At 40.6% G+C, this 17,555-nt stretch overlaps 1 protein-coding gene across 1 annotated transcript in view; it reads left to right on the forward strand.

Moving 5' to 3' along the window:
- Positions 1–17,555, forward strand: part of EFHC1 (EF-hand domain containing 1) — a 69,971-nt gene that overhangs the window by 8,349 nt on the left and 44,067 nt on the right. Inside the window, exons 2-5 of the mRNA XM_066252571.1 lie at positions 3,982–4,203; positions 10,543–10,830; positions 15,158–15,307; positions 16,470–16,662. Coding sequence (XP_066108668.1) covers positions 3,982–4,203; positions 10,543–10,830; positions 15,158–15,307; positions 16,470–16,662 — 853 coding nt within the window. The remainder of the gene's footprint in view (positions 1–3,981; positions 4,204–10,542; positions 10,831–15,157; positions 15,308–16,469; positions 16,663–17,555) is intronic.

The raw sequence follows: 17,555 nt of genomic DNA on the forward strand, positions 1-17,555 counted from the left end.
GAATCCACTGTAGGTTTTTGCTTTGTGGTTACCATGAAGCTTACATAAAGAATATATATATATATATGTCTGTATTACACTTCTAACCACTCATCTTTGATCATGTACAAAAACTTTACGCTTTTGCATTCTTCCTTTATGCTTTTCATGTCAACATTCACATTTTTTTACATTCTGTATTCATTAACAATTGTTGAAGCTATAACTGTTTTTACTACTTTGTCCTTTAACCTTTACACTAAAGTTGAGTAATTCACGTATCACCATATTATAGTATTAGGGTATTCTGGATCTGACTATATGCTTACCTTTACCTGCATGTTATATATTTTCATGTTATAAATTAATGCCTTTTATTTCAGTTGAAGAACTTCTTATAGTATTTCTCTTAAGTTAGGTTGAGTGGTGATGAATTCTTTGTTTATTAGGGATAGTCTTTATCTCATATTTAGTATTAAAACACAACTTTTTTGGGTAAAATATTATTGGTTGGTAGTTGTTCTTTTTAGCACTTTGAATATATCCTCATTATCTCCTGGCTTGCGAAGTCTCTGCTGAGAAATCTGTGATAGCCTTATGGAGGGGCCCTTGCATGAGAGATTACTTTTTCTTTTTTTTTTACTGTTTCTAAAAATTCTCTTTGTCTTTGAATTCAAATAGTTTTATTATCTGTGTTTTGCAGAAGATTGTTTGTTTGTTTTTTGTGACAGAGACAGAGAGAGGGACAGACAGACAGGAAGGGAGAGAAATAAGAAGCATCAATTCTTTGTTGAAGCACCTTAGTTGTTCATTGATTGCTTTCTTAAATATGCCTTGACTGGGAGGGGGGCTACAGTAGACCAAGTGACCCGTTGCTCAAGCAGTGACCTTGGGCTCAAGCTGGTGAGCCTTGCTCAAACCAGATGACCCCACGCTCAAGCTGGCAACCTTGGGGTTTCAAACCTGGATTCTCCGCGTCCCAGTCAAACGCTTTACCCACTGCACCACCGCCTGGTCAGGCATGCAGAAGATTAGTTTGATTTGACATTTTGAAGTAACCCCATTAGCTTCATGAACTTGGATATCCAACTTTCTCCCCAGGATTGGAAAGTTCTCAGCCATTATTTCTTTAAATAAGCATGCTACTCCTTTCTTCTTCTCTTCTTGTTCTGGGACTCCCAAGAGGCATACATTATTTCTCTTATGACTGTCCTATAAGTCGCATAGGCTTTCTTTGTTCATTTTCATTTTTTTTCTTTTTGCTCTGCTGATTGTATTAATTTCAATTGATTTGTTTTCTAGCTCACAAGTTCTTTTTTTACTAGTTCAAGTTTTCTGTTAAAGCTACTATTGAATTCTTCAGTTCAGTCATTTTATTCTTCAGCTCCAAAATTTCTATTTTTTAAAAATATTTTTTATCTCTTTTTTTTAACCTCTCATTTTGTTCTTGTATTGTTTTCCTGATATTGTTAAATCATTTATTTGTGTTCTTTTCTAGCTCTCTAAACATATTTAGGACAATTATTTAGAGGTGGGTTTTTTTTTATTAGGCAGTTTTTGTTTCTTCATTTTTGGGGACCAGCAAGCACTATAGATTTACTGTATTCTTTTGGTAGAGTCATATTTGTCTCATTTCTCATGATCCCTGTAGTCTTGGACAGATATCTTCACATTTGAAAAGACAGTCACCTCTGCCAATCTGTATGGACTGACTTGGGTAACAGTAGTTTTACCTGCTGGAAGGGGTATGCTGCAGCATTCTGTGATCCCGAGTCTAGTGCTGCAGGGGCACCGAGTGTCAGGGTGGGTAGCAGAACTAGGTCTGGCAGGGTTGTGGGTGGGGATGATGTGTCTTTGGCTCTGGCTCCTGGGGTCTACAGCATTGACAACTGTGTGGTCCTTGGCAAGTACTGTAGACATTCTGCAGTGGCTGCAAGGCTGTGAGGGTCTTCCATGGCACCACGGCATCTCTAAGTTCAGCACCTAGGGACTAGGCCAGCCAGCCCTCGCGACTCAGAGCCAGTGGTGTGCACACGCTCAGCTGCAGGGGGACCAGATGCAGGTGGCAAGGTAGTGGCAGGGGCTGTTTGCAGACACATGCATAGTGGTGGGGGCTAGAGTAGGCAGCAGGGTCTGGGGCAAACGATGCACTGACTGGCAGCTACAGAGGCCCTGGTTATCAGCATGCTCTCCTGTGGCTGCACACCTTCTCCAGGCGCACACTCTCCCCTGGGCGTGCACACTGCAGTAGAAGCCTGTGATGGGGGTCAGGATAGTTACATGCAGGTGCATAGCAAGAGAGGCTAGCTCCAAGCTCATGCAGCTGTTCTTGCTACTGGCTTCAGGTAAGTGACAAAATCTACTGCATTTGTGCACTGAGCAGCTCTCTGTGGACCACAGTCACTCCCACTCAGGGCCAGGTGCCCCTGCTTTCCTTCCTCGTTCCTAGCTGGCTTTACACACATCAGCTTTGCTGGTCTGGGGGGGGGGGGGTGAAACTGAAGCGGGACCTTCGTGTTATGCCCCAAAGACTAGCACAGCTGGTTGCTAGCCCTCTCTTTTTTTCTTGGCAAGGGAAACTCTTTCTAGCTGGCAGCTCCCTCTTGGCGCTGAGCAGTGCGGCCTGGGATAGGAGGATGCTGCCAAAATAATGAAGTGGTCTTCCTTCTCTTTCTGTGAGATTATTGCCATATTTTTTGTTCTGTGTTGCTAAAAACCTCCTAAGCAGACTCCAGAACTCTTCCAGAGCTGTTTTTGTTTGTTTGTTTGTTTATGGATGGTTGTCTCATCATTGGTCTTTGTGAAGGGATGGGAGACAAGGGCCTCCTATGTTACCATTTTGGTCTCTGTCTTCAAAATTATTTCTTTTACACATTTTTTAATTTAATCTTTTGGTTTCTTCTAATAAGAATGAGTTCATTGAGGGGAAAAAAGTCAACATAATTCAGAAATGTATAATATGGACAGAGAGCAGTCACCAAACCTAGTCTCTGTTCAGGCACACGTGTGCATGCTTGTAATTGTAGTGCACATATAATTTCATATGCTGCTTTTGGGGGCTTATTAAATCAAGTATTTCCCCCCCCCCAGACTGCCACATAGTCTTTAAAACCAGTATTTTAATGACTGCATAATAGTCCACTAAGTGAATTTCCCATTTTTCATGTTTGTCTTTTCAATTGTTTCTAATGTTTTTACTGTTGTAATTAACATTTTAATGGTCAACTTTAGGCATATTGTTTTTTTCCATAATTTTGGATTATTTCCTGAAAATAAAAAATTGAGCTGGAATTACTGAATTCAAGACTTTAAATATATAATATCTACTTTCTTTCCAAAGAGTTGGTGAATGTATCAGTGTCATTGTAACAAGAAAGGTCTTTTCATTTCAGGTAAAAATTGATTTCACAGAACCAGTTCTTCTAGGTTCAATGGTTTCTGACCACTGGGTAAGATGAAAAACATGGGAAGACTAGTGAAAAATTAGTATTTTAAGAAACTAAATTTAGACCTGTGGTGGCGCAGTGGATAAAGCGCCGACCTGGAAATGCTGAGGTCGCCAGTTTGAAACCCTGGGCTTGCCTGGTCAAGGCACATATGGGAGTTGATGCTTTCAGCTCCTCCCCCTTCTCTCTCTCGGCCTCTCCTCTCTCTCCCTCTCTGTCTCTCTCCTCTCTAAAAATGAATAAATTTAAAAAAAATTAAAAAAAAAAGAAAGAAAGAAACTAAATTTAATGTTTCAGTTTTTTAAATGAGAAGTGAGCTGGTAATTAGTTGGGTATTCCAGAGCAGGGCTTTATGTCTTAAACTCATGATGATGCTTTCCTCATTTTTGGCCAAATATTTTAGCTTAAAATACAAGAACCTTATACATACTGTAGGTAAACTTTTTGATACAAGGTTTGCGATGTCTATAAGCAAAGGTTTAAGTTATATTTTTGAAAGTTAGCCCTTTTACCTAACAATTTGTATTAATGACACACTTCTTTTCTTCTTCTTCAGAAAACAGCATTTCATAGAAGCCAGACACTGGGCTACAGGAATGGCTATGCAATTGCCCGACGTCCAACAGTTGGGATTGGCGGGGACCGGCTCCAGTTCAACCAGCTATCCCAGGCGGACCTGGATGAGTTGGCCAATAAAGTGCCACTTCTAACTTATGGCCCACCCAAGCCGGCCCCACCTTCAAATTTTATTCCTGCACATGTGGCTTTTGACAAAAAGGTATCGTCTGGGATTTTAGGGCACCCCTTGAATTCCAATTTCTGAGAGCCAGCTGTTTCCAGAGAAGTCGACAATAAACCACAGGTTTTCCAGAGTGCTCTGAGGAGAAAATTGTTCGAATGCCTCAACCCTTAGTCATAGACAGCTGAGCTCAAGATTGAAAGAGCCTTTCTTTAGGCAGGAAGCCGATTACAGAGAATAACTCCCCATAGACTTCACTGAAATACTTTCTAAATACAGTTAAAGAAAAGTTGGGTGAGTTATGAATTCTTGAGTTCATATTGCTCTATGCTCACCTGCTGTGTGTTTTCTACTTTTTAAAAGTTTTACATTCTGTAATGTGACAAATCCTTAGTCACCATGAAATGCAAAATGTCCTCATGACAACTCCATCTAGTGTCAGCTCTCTCTAGGCTGTCTGCATAACCTTTTGTTTTTCTGGGACCATTTCTGGTTTGGCATAACATAACCAAAGGGTGGTAAGACATTTCTGTTTGTTTCTCATTTACCCTTACACTTTTGTGATGTGGGTTTCCTCATTTCCATCTGCTGATGCTTCCACATCATCCTGGATTTTCCTTGTCATTGTCTCTTGTTCACTAAGGTGAGGGCGTCCTAACTCCGGCCGTGCAAGAGAAGTACTCATGGCACTTTTAAGAAACTCAGATGCTTCCCTGATCCTCAGTGATTCTGAGTTCCAGATGATTTTTATGTATAACTGCATCTGAGAATGACTGACCAGTTTTTATGTTGTCTTTCCTGATTTACTCCCAGCCAATTTTTTTTTGTCTTTTAATTTTATCATTTTCATTCAGCTAGTCTATTGATTACATATTGAAGCTGGAGGTTGGAAGATACAAAATAGTCTGGTGGTAGAACTAAGCCATTGACATTAATAACCACTTTATTTAAACAATGTTTTTAGTGTATCGGCCAGGATCCATGTAACTCCCTCTTCCCCACCTGAACATATTTGAGAGGACCAGGGCACATCTCTGTTCACAGACCAAACTTAAACATCCACTAACTGGTATCAGTTACATGACTGGATATTTCTTTACCTTTTTCTTGTTTCTCTTCTCTGTTTAGAGCTGCGACAGGCACTACAGAATCAGTAGATTAGGGAGAGGGGTGAGAATTCAGGAGAGGAGCGGGATAGCTATTTCATAGTTTATCAAGATCTAAATCCTGGTGGGGTCGATTTGTATTGAAAAGAATAGCAAATAACTACTATAAACTAGAAAGCGTTAAAGTTATACATGTTATGAAAAAGTATTATTAAAATACAGAGAGGGAGAAATTGTGCCTGAGTAGGAAATAGCCTTCTTTTTTATCTATGTTATTTTATGCTAATTGTCTTGACTTAATTTATGCTTTTAACATAGTATTCATTATTCATTTTCATAATGTGCATGCAGGAAGTATACTTATATTTTAATTTTTCTATTTATCTTTCTCAAATCATCAAAATTTTTAGATAAATGATCCTTACTATAGATAATGAGGTAGAGAATAGGTAAATGCATGGTTTTGAAACTAAGATTTTTTTTTTTTTTGCAATAGGGAATTATAATTTTCCTGAATTAAATCTGTTTAAATTTGTTAAGGAATACCCAGAGTCTACTTATTAGCCAACATATACTGCCTGTATGTATATATATATTTGTTGTTGTTTGTTTGTTTTTGAAAGAAAGGAACGGAGAGAGAGGGAGGAGAGTTATAAGAGGCATCAACTTGTGGTTACTTCACTTTAGTTTCCATATTCTGGGCATCCTTTGTACTGGCTCTCATCTTCAGCGTATAACTTCATGTCTTGTGCAGGTGATAACGACAGGATCTCTGCTGTGTGCACCCTCAACCTCCTCTGTGCTCCGGTACAATTCTCAGTTTTCTTCGTGGTCACCCACTGCATTTTGCTTCCCAGGGTCATGTCTCACTCTGTGTTCCTGATGTTATTCTTCCTTCATCTCATTCATCTTTAACTTTCATACTATTTTTATTTCAAACGTGTAAGTATTTCTTTACCTAGGGCTGTACTATCCTGCCCTAAAAAACCTTTCTACCTTATGACCCTTTAAACAACTTGCGTTTTCACTTGGCTGTTAGATCACTCACAGTCTGACTTCTGTCTGCGTGAGGCCTCAAGCCCGAGCTGGCCTGTGTCTGTCTCTGCCAGCGCTCTCTTGCCCTGGTTGCAGTATTTGCATGGTTGACCCTCTCTTCCTTCTTGAAACCTGGCTTTTCTCTTGCTCCACTGATTCCTCCTTCTCCTGATTTTCCTCCCTCTGTAGCTGGTTGCTCCTACTTTGGCCTCCTTTGGTCTCTCACTTTTAACTGTAAGCCTTTTTTTTTTTTAATTTTTGAAGCTGGAAGTGGGGAGAGACAGTCAGACAGACTCCCGCATGCGCCCGACCGGGATCCACCTGGCACGCGCACCAGGGGCGACGCTCTGCCCACCAGGGGGCGATGCTCTGCCCCTTCAGGGAGTCACTCTGCCGCGACCAGAGCAGCTCTAGCGCCTGGGGCAGAGGCCAAGGAGTCATCCCCAGCGCCCGGGCCATCCTTGCTCCAATAGAGCCTTGGCTGCAGGAGGGGAAGAGAGAGACAGAGAGGAAGGGGGGGGGGGTGGAGAAGCAAATGGGCGCTTCTCCTATGTGCCCTGGCTGGGAATCGAACCTGGATCCCCCGCATGCCAGGCCGATGCTCTACCGCTGAGCCAACCAGCCAGGGCCTTAACTGTAAGCCTTTTAAAGGGTCTGTTCTCATTCTTTATTTTATATTCTTCAGAGACCTCACCCATTCGTGGTTTCCAATTCTGACCTTTTTAAAACTGCCATGGGATATCTTCACCTGGATGAACTGTTGGCAAAAGCTGAGCTGTACCTTATTTATTTTTTGGCTTCAAAGGGATATTTTTGATTTTTCAAAATGATTACATGGTCACAATTCACTACTGTAGAATCACAAAGATAGGAGATTAGGATTCATCTGTAACAATCAGGATTTGTTTTTAAATAACTCATTTAAATATTTTTAAATAGCACTTAAGAAATTTGGGTATTTATTCTTTAAAGTGTGTGTGTGTGTGTGTGTGTGTGTGTGTTTCCTCCCTGCCTCCCATTCTAAGGCCAAGACCAAGTTCCTGTTGCCAAAGGCACCCTCCCCCTCCCATCTTGGAAGGCAGATGGCCCAGGAAAGGGCTGAGCTGCAGGGCCAGTCTTCTGTCTTCTTTCCTTTGTACTCGCTCCTTCGGTCCACACTCATGGCTTGAAACTCCTTTACACGCCGATATGCTGTGTCCCAAATTTGTAATTGCCTATTTGACATCTCCTCTTTAGTGTTTAAAAGACATCTAAATTAAACATGCTCAAAACTTCGCTCCTGATTTGTCTCCTACCCCCCAAGTCTGCTCCTCGACAGTCTTCCCCATATCAGTATGAGAGCAATTCTGTCCTTCCACTTATTTGGGTCAAAATGTTTGTGTCATCTTAATTTTTCTCTAATATTGACTTCTCTTCAGACCCAGGCCTGCGTCCCAAATTAACCCCTGCTGTATCAACTTGTATTGTCACCTAAACTCAGCAAGTCTAAACCTGAGCTCACCATCTGCCCTACCAAAATTATCTTCTTAATGTCTCCATTTCTGTGAGAATCATCCCTATATTCCCAGCCCTGTGTTTTCTCAATACTTCATCTGGCTCCCATCCTCCTATCAACCCAGCAACCTCTCTTTGTTTTTCCACGGCTGGTCATTTATTACTGTAGACTGGAACCATTGGAGGGGCTTTCTTTTTGTGTGTGCGTGTGCGTGTGCGTGTGTGTGTGTGTGTGTGTGTGTGTGTGTTTCTAAAGCTGGAAACGGGGAGAGACAGTCAGACAGACTCCCGCATGCGCCCGACCGGGATCCACCCGGCACGCCCACCAGGGGCGATGCTCTGCCCACCAGGGGGCGATGCTCTGCCCCTCCGGGGCGTCGCTCTGCCGCGACCAGAGCCACTGTAGCGCCTGGGGCAGAGGCCGAGGAGCCATCCCCAGCGCCCAGGCCATCTTTGCTCCAATGGAGCCTTGGCTGCGGGAGGGGAAGAGAGAGACAGAGAGGAAGGAGAGGGGGAGGGGTGGAGAAGCAGATGGACGCCTCTCCTGTGTGCCCTGGCCGGGAATCGAACCCGGGACCCCTGCACGCCAGGCCGACGCTCTACCACTGAGCCAACCGGCCAGGGCTTGGAGGGGCTTTCAGTCTCATGGCCATGCCCAGCACCCTGCTGCTCCCTCATTGCCTGCGTACTGTGCTGGGTTCACATCCTCTGCTTCTGTTGCTGGAATCCACTCCTGTCCCCTTCTCTTAAGCTTTCTCTGACCACTTTAGCTCACACAGATTCCTCTTTTGAACCACTGCAGCCCCTGTTATCTAAGAAGCAGTGAGGTGTGTGGAGAGAACTTTGGGCTTTGAGTCTACAGACTGAGCTTAGCTCTGGCCCTAACCCCTCCTGTGGCCTCAGACAAGCCACTCTGCCACTCTGAGCCTCAGTTTCCTCCTTCCTAACATGAGGGAGGTTTAAATAGCTGATTAATTCTGGTTCTTACATTTTGTATATTTATGAACCTGCAGCTCAAATACAGGCCCTTTCATGTATGAATTACTGATGCTGTCCTCCCTTAGTGACCATGTCCCCATTTCAATTCTTTGTAGTTGATCTAAAATGTTACTTTAATGTGACTTTTATATTTTGCTTTTATCATATTTTTTCCTTTAGACATTCTATTACATTGACCCTTTTATCTTTTTATTAGGAGTTTTAAGACCTTCACTCTATTCCATTCATGTTTCTCTTGTTCTCTTGTGGTTTTTACCTTGTTCTTTCACAGTACACTCTATTCCTTTTTAGCAATAACATTTATGTATAAAGTTATTTTATCTTTTCATTCAGCCATATTTGTATCTCCACTAAAGGGTCTCTTTGTTTTGTTGCTTTTATTCTAGTAGAATTTGCCTACTTAGAACATTCTTCTAATACTTTTTATCCCTGAGAAAGATATTAGAAACAGAATACTAGAAATTTAAAAATCAATCCCAAAGCATGCCAACATAAGCTTTTTATAATATTTTTAACTTTGAAAAGATGTCCCCGGACAAGCCATTTGGACTTCACAGCAACGCCGTTGCTCCCCAGAGGACTAGGGTTTGCTCCGTCATCTCTGTTTCTGAGCACAGTTCTCCGGCCGCCCATGGTGGATTCTGTGATAGATTGATGATTTGAGAGTGATTCCTGTAAAGCTTCTAGTAATGAATATGTCAGTGGTATGTATTTACAAGGGGCTCCACTTCTAAACAAATGGACTTGAGCCTTTCTTTTTCATTTTGAAACCAAAAGTCATAGTCTTGTCCAAATTTCTTACTCCTTCTACAAATTCTTAGAGGGATTTTTGATATGGAAGTGAAGCAGCAGAGTTAAGGTCTTTAAGCCATCTCATGAAGGAACACATTAGTAAATAGTCTACACAAAGCGTCAGTATTCAAATCAAGATCAGCGAACGTGTCTGTATAGGGCCAATAGAAAATACGTTGGGCTTTGCAGCTATCTGGGTTTGCTTGAACTGCTGTAATAATATACCACAGAGTAGAGGCTTAAACAATATAACTTTCTTTTCTCAGTGTTCTGGGGGCTAGAAGACCAAGATCAAGCTTCCTGCCAGTTTGGTCTCTGGTGAGGGCTCTATTCTGACTTGCAGACCGCTGCCTTCTTGCTGTGACCTCACATGGCCTTTCCTCCGTGTATGCTGGGGGGGCAGGCAGGGAGGAATGCCATTATTTCTATTGGATTAGGACCCTGCCCTTAGAGCCTCATTTAAGCTTAATTGTCTCACAAAGACCCTATCTCCAAATATAGTCACATCCAGAGTTAGGGCTTCAACATGAATTTTTGAGGAGGACACAATTCAGACCATAGCAGCAGCCCAAACGACGTCAATTACTACTACCCACAACTCTGCCCTTGTGATGGGAAAGCAGACATTAGCGAACAAGTGTTCATTATTTATGTAATTATTTGTGGAGACTGAAATTTGAATTTCATATAATTTCCATGTCTTGTGAAATTTTATTCTGTTAATTTTTTTTAACCATTTGAATATGTAAAAAACCATTCTTAGCTTATATACAAAAACAGGTGGCAGGGGTGGATTTCTCGCATGGGCCATAAATTTGGCAATCTTTGATTTTGAAAGTAAGAGTAACAAATAGTCAAAATCCTTGAGTGATTCTGTTTGCAAGAGAGTACCTGATATTTTTTGGATGAGAAACTAATATACCACCATTTCTTCTTCCCTTATGTGTAATAGGTGCTAAAATTTGATGCCTATTTCCAAGAAGATGTTCCTCTGTCAACGGAGGAGCATTATAGGATCCGTCAGGTGAACATATACTACTACCTAGAAGATGACAGCATGTCAGTCATAGAGCCCGTTGTGGAAAACTCTGGGATGCCTCAGGGCAAGCTCATCAAACGCCAGCGGCTACCCAAGAATGACCGGGGAGACCACTACCACTGGAAAGACCTAAATCGAGGGATAAACATTACAATTTATGGGAAAACTTTCCGCATTGTTGAATGTGACCGATTCACACAGGTATAACACATAGTTTTGGAAGCTGTGGTGTCTGATGCATTCTAATTTATGGAAGGATACATTTTATTTATTAGGGTAAGGTAAGCTGCCTTGTATGGATCATTTTATAGGTTGATTTGGTATTTGTATATGCGCTGATCTGTGCCAGAACTGTTCAATGACATTTTTTTCACAATGATAGTGAGACATATCCATTCAAATAAAATTAAAATTCCATCATAGCTGAATTATTTGATAAAAAAAATCCAGTTCACATGCCAGTTCAAATGGAGAGTAGAGGAGGAAGTTTGAGTTCACTAAAATAGTACTACCTCTATTAGCAGTTATAAGCCTGAAATTTTTTGTACAATTTATATTTTTTCTGTAAATCCTACTTGCTATATGATAGGGAAACTTACTACCTAAAGAATTCCTGAAATAAAACCATTTTTAAAGGAAAACACTTTTTTATACTGACAAAAGTCCTCCACTGTCTCTATTTTATACATATGGATTTTCTTATCATTGAAAGAGAGAGAGGGAGACCTGTTTTTTTATAGCACAAACTGTAGGTAATAGGCAATTGATTCTAAATTTGTCTTAGTTAAAAATTTTTCTAGAAGCAAAGAGTTTCTGAATTACAGTGGTACCTTGAGATACGAACAGACCAACATACAAACTTTTAAGATACGAGCTGCAACTCGGTCCATATTTTTGTTCGAGATCTGAGCGAAATTCCGAGATACGAGTCATGATTCGGGAAGCTGCTGCTAGTTGGCGCATTGGTGCACGGGTCCAGTATCGGCAGTTTGATATACGAGTTGACTGACTGAGTGAGCTCAGTTACAGAAAGAATTAAATTCGTATCTCAAGGTACCACTGTATCTCATGCCTTTAAGCTCATGTTACCTAATGCCAGATGAGGTTAATTTTTACCATGCACTGACCTTCTATGAATTCATTCATTTATTTTCCTAATTTAGTAGTTTACTTAGCAAATACTTATCAAGTGCTGCTCTGTGCCAGGCACTGTTGTAGGTGCCACATATGAAGAATTGCGCTTACGGAGGTTATCACATTCTGGTTGGAGGAGAAAATGATAAACCATTTATAATACATCAGATGCTGATAAGAGCTATAGAAGAACCTAGCGCAGAGGAAAGGGATTGGGAGCTGGAGGGGGTTGCAGTGTAGAAAGGCTGGTGCTAGACCGTCATTGAGATCTTGTCCCCTTCGTACACGTTGTGATCTGTCATTACTTAGGTTTCTGAGGTGCTTTTAACCATAGGCAGTTTCAGAGTTGTACCAACAATGAGAAATTATAAAATGGTACATGAAGTTAAGGCATTAAATTTATTTTTACAGTTGTGCCTTTATGGACAATCTGAACATTTGCAACTTGATCACTGAGCAGTTGTTCTAAGCCAGTTATAGTCTAGTCTTCTTACTCATGGTAGTTATGATATATAAAATTGCCACAGACACTTAATGAGCAAACATTGCACTATGGATCCTAGGAGAAATACAAGGTTAGGTTCCTACAAGTTTCTGGTCACAGTATTTTCATCAACTAATTAATACATAAATATGTGTGTTTCTGTTTCAAGATGCCATATTTAAAATATATTGTTGTTTCATTAACATGGACCTCATGACCACAGCACTGTAACTGACAGGCATCCTCAAACTACGGCCCCCTGAGGCCATTTATCCGGCCCCCCGCCGCACTTCCGGAAGGGGCACCTCTTTCATTGGTGGTCAGTGAGAGGAGCACTGTATGTGGCGGCCCTCCAAGGGTCTGAGGGACAGTGAACTGGCCCCCTGTGTAAAATGTTTGGGGACCCCTGCTGTAACACATACCTGAATGAAACTTATCTAATATATGCATTTTCTCCTTCTGGGACATCACACCTGCCTTTTAAAAATTGTGATAAAATATACATAACATTAAATTGACCATTTTAACAATTTATAGATGTTTAGATTAGTAGCATTAAGTACACATCACAGCCTCTGTCATGTAGAATATGAGAGCACTACAGCACTCAGGTTGGGGCCATTTCAAACACCAACAAAAAGCACAAAGTGAGAAAAAGTGGCACCAATAGACTACAAAAAGGACACTTTTTTTAGTGCAAAAGCTGCAATATGGCATAATGTCACTTTGTTCAACCTCAGCTAGGAATGTATGCATTAGGCCACTCACATTTTCATCACTTTGTGCTCATCTGTGGAGGAGCCCATAAGCGCCATGAGTATTGACTTGGGGGTTACCGATAAGTTTTAGCCTGTAGGTGAATTTGCAAATACAGAATGGGTGAGTAATGAGGACCAACTGTATTTTCATGACTGATAATAGACTAAAGCTGTGTATTTCAGGCACTGATTAGCTTGAATTACGTTTTCAACAGTTGATCTGTTAGGTTAGAAGTTGGCTCCTTTAACCATTTAAAATTTGTGTACAGCTGATCTAATGTGATGGTTCTCACTAGAACTGTACCTGTGAGTGAATAAGGAAGACAGCTATCTTTAGGATGTGATTTGAACAAGGAACCTTAAATATATCACCACCACCAATACCCATCTTACCCCTCCTCATTACTCTGATTGGATGTTTGGTCCTATAGACAGGATGAACTGAACACATTAAACAAACAAAGCTCCAGAAATCAGAGATCTAGAATTTATTATCTTCACTGAAGTATTACCACTATGTGAATCCTACTCCACAAATGCAGGTATGCAAAAACTATTATTTTAAAAAATGACTTAAACTCTACTTGAGCCCCAATCCTGGTGAGCTTATATTTTCTATTCATCCTCAGCTTTACCAAGGATTACAAGCCTTAAGAACCAGGAAGCACTCCCAGACCTAAGGGGCCCTGTAGGCAGGTCTCCCAGGTTGTCCAGTGCCCCGGGGTGCCACCCTGATGTTTTGGTGGTGGGTAAGGCACTGGGACGCCCAACGCCTGAGGCCAGCTCTGACTGACTGGCTGCTCGTGTGCTCGGAGCACCCCTGCCGTCACGGGCAGAGGCTTGCTCTTCCAGACCCACCAACCTGTGTACGTTTTCCAGTTTGAGGGATTCTCCCCTTTCTCTCCTCTTGTCCTCAAAAACATTCCCTTCCCTCCCCTCCTCTGGGACACTTCAGAATAATCTCTTCAAAGGCTTTCTGTAAGAGACAGGAAGAACAGTCAGCATAAGGAAGCTTTGACATTCCTGCCCAGATCCCTACGGTAAGGTTAACAAAGGGCCTGGTTATCTGTTGAAAGCAACAGAAAAGAGCAAAACCCCCATTAAATACCTCAATCAATAACCCTGCAACACTTACACACCAGCTTAAGGGAGAGGAGAAGTTTTATTGCTAATCATTATCTCCAGCTCAGTAGTTTTAAATAGACATTAAAAATTATAATATTTTAAAATTGAAAAGATATTAGAGGCTGCTTAGTAAAACTTTAAATATTAAGATTGCAAGCTAGTTAGCAGCAGAGCTAATACTAGAATCCAAATACTTTGGCCACGAGTTCTGTATACTTTCTATTAAATTCTCCAAAGGCAAACCACACAATTCCCAGAAGAAACCCAGATTGAAGGTTAATTTCCCATTCTAGAATGTAAACAGATCCCATGAAACAGTTCTTTTCTGATTATCAAAAAAGGTATAGTTGATTGTGGTGCTTTTAAGAAGAAGAAATGTCAGATTCAATTAAAAGATATAATGACTCTGAAAATATTTGTTCATAATTAGCAAAATAAAATTCAAGATCATATCAAGTTCAAATGCTTTTCTTAACATTTACTAATGAGATTTGAATACTTGATTCATCTTTTCTATTTTGCTAGAATATTTTCTGTTCTAAACCAGTGGGTATACTTTAATTTGCAGAGGAGACATAATCATACACTTGTTTTAAATGAGTTGGAAAATTGGGAATTTTATTTCAGCTTGATTTTGTGACTGAGCAGCTTGTCCCTATACCTGATGTGAATTACATATTGTCTAAAACTATGGTTAGGTTTCAGACCTTGTGTATGTAAGTAATCCTAGACCTTACTCTGTGCTTGGGCACCTAAATAAATTTCATTGATCTCAGTTCATATTTGGAGCTTACCAAACTGTCTATCAGTTTTATAATATAGAACACTTAGAGTAATTATTAGTTATCTACATTATTGAGTTGAATCAATTGGAGGCTCAGTACTATTAAGACATGTTCAAGCTACAAATTAATGGTTAACCTGATCAGTGGTATAGAAATTATTACACTTACTTTTACTCCATCAGTTAATACTTACTCTAAGACGCTTCAAGAAGGATGATCAGTATTAATTTTTAATTATTTAGGAATATTTGGAAAGTCAAGGTATTGAATTAAATCCACCTGAGAAGATGGCTCTTGATCCTTACATTGAACTCCGGAAACAGCCTCTTCGAAAATATGTCACTCCATCAGACTTTGATCAATTCAAGCAGTTTCTCACCTTTGACAAACAAGTGAGTGACCTAGGCACCTTGGTAAGTTTACTCTTCTCCAAATGTGGCAGTGTTCATTCACAAGTTATTCTGGTGGATGTATGTTTTGAAACATTGCAACTGTCATGTAACCATTTGGATACTGTGCTCTTTTTCTGGTTTCATCTAGAGTTAAAGGTATAGGAATGCCTAAATTTTGTATTCGAGATCCAAAGAAGCTGGTGGAGTTAAGTCTGGTGAGTTCCACCGAACTTTTAAATGCTTTCCAATCTTGAAGCATTGCTGAATTACATCTGCTTCCCACTTTACATTTCCAACCAGCGACTTCTTTCCCAAATATGAGTTAACCTCACAGAATCCTTTGGGAAACCTTAAATGAATTATTGGGCAATTTCAAAGCTTTTGCCTATATATAGGTTTCTAATGTTAAAATAGTCATTTCTATAGAGGTCCCGTTGCAGATGCTTTCTCGTTGAATTTTATACTAATGTATGAGTACGGAATGTTCTGGGAGTTTTCCAGCTCCGTGCTAGCCTTCCTGCCCTCCCCCGCGTGGGCTTGTGTGTAGAGGCAAATTTCAGTCTTCCTTTGTGTACTGAAGGGAAAGAGAAAACAGATCAACTTAGTACTTCTTTGTTTTTCTTTTCTCAGAAATGTACCTTTTATTCAGAAAATTTTACATAGCACTACCATGGTCTTTTATATGTTCTTTATGGCAGTCATATGTCTGTTATTTTGTATTGAAAGATTGGTTGTTGATACAGTTACTGGAAGATATATGTTGATGGAACTAAACAGAAGACAAATAAATGAAAATTCTTTCCATACTATTTATATATAAAGCATTCTTACATACCTTTATTAATACGTATCAGCCACTGTATGAAGGACCCATTGCTCTTTCCATTAGCTTCTCTTTCACTGACTAATATTTTGGATCAAAGTGAATTCTTTCTCAGCACAAATTTATGAGCCTATTAATATATTCCAGCTGTTGACATCTGACATATAATTTCAGATGTTTTTGTATGTTTGGTAAATATTTCTTTTTTTTTTAACCATTGAGGTTGCTCTGTTGTTTTTCCAGCTGCTCTTTTCATTATCGTCTGATATATGAAGGCCAAAGCAGCTAATCTCCTCTTGCAGAACTCATAGTTAAGTCACTACTTTGGGTTTTTCAAAGGTTCTTCGATTCTACGCGATCTGGGAGGAAACAGACAGCATGTACAGTGAATGTCGGAACTACGTCATCCATTACTATCTCATGGATGATACAGTGGAAATTCGGGAGGTTCACGAACGGAATAATGGACGTGATCCCTTCCCACTCCTGATGAACCGCCAGCGCATGCCCAAGGTTTTGATGGAGAATACAAGTATGTTTGACTCAGTTTATCTTCTGATAATTGGGACCTTTTTGTTGGATCTGAAAGGAGTTACTTAATCAGTGTGGTCATTCCCTTTACACTTAGGAGGCTCTTGCTGTGTTCTTGTGGGGACTCAAAAAACTGCTATCCTTAATTTCTCCTCTTTACTTGACCCTTGGTCCAGGCTTGCCTCTGAAATGTTCTAGTGGAGATGAATGACACCCACATCAGGAAGCAGAACCAAAACAGCAACAGGAGATTCACTAGAGTGTGGAAGAGCAAGGCTTCTGAACTGAGGCAACTTAATACGGATCAGATTTTTAGTGCATTCCTAAAACAAGCTTGTTATTCAGAGATATAGCTTACCATTTCCTTATGTGCTTTCTGGACTTTGCTTTCGGCCTCCACTGTGTGGCAAAGCAAGTTTCTATGTGGGCTCACTTAAGGTCGGAAAAGGCATGGCTGTGCCTCCTAGAGATGGAGCCCCACTGTGCCAGTACTTGCTCGCTCTTCATTGGTATAAAATAACCTACTGGACTGCGGAGTGAGAGTACAACAAGATGCAGGTGGCACCTGCCATCCATCGGTATTTCTGTAGGGTAGGTAGGCTGGCTTTGGTTATTGACATAGTAGTTTAAGAATGTTCTCTTACAAAAATGTCATCTTGGTGGCATGTAAGGACATCTCTGGTGCTTGGCTGGCTGAAAGAACTCTGTACATTTTTTTTATTGATCTTTTTCCCCCTTTACTCTGTTTTTTTGGAGCAAGGAGATAAATTCCAGATATTGAGCAAAAGGTTTGTCTTAGAGGTTCTGAATACATTGTGATGAGAGGTTACAAACAAAGTGGCAGTTTGAAGGCTAAATTCAACCTACCCACATGTATCTCTTGGTCTGCATAGT

This window comes from Saccopteryx bilineata, chromosome 1, assembly GCF_036850765.1.
Source record: "Saccopteryx bilineata isolate mSacBil1 chromosome 1, mSacBil1_pri_phased_curated, whole genome shotgun sequence".
Taxonomy (NCBI): Eukaryota; Metazoa; Chordata; class Mammalia; order Chiroptera; family Emballonuridae; genus Saccopteryx; species Saccopteryx bilineata.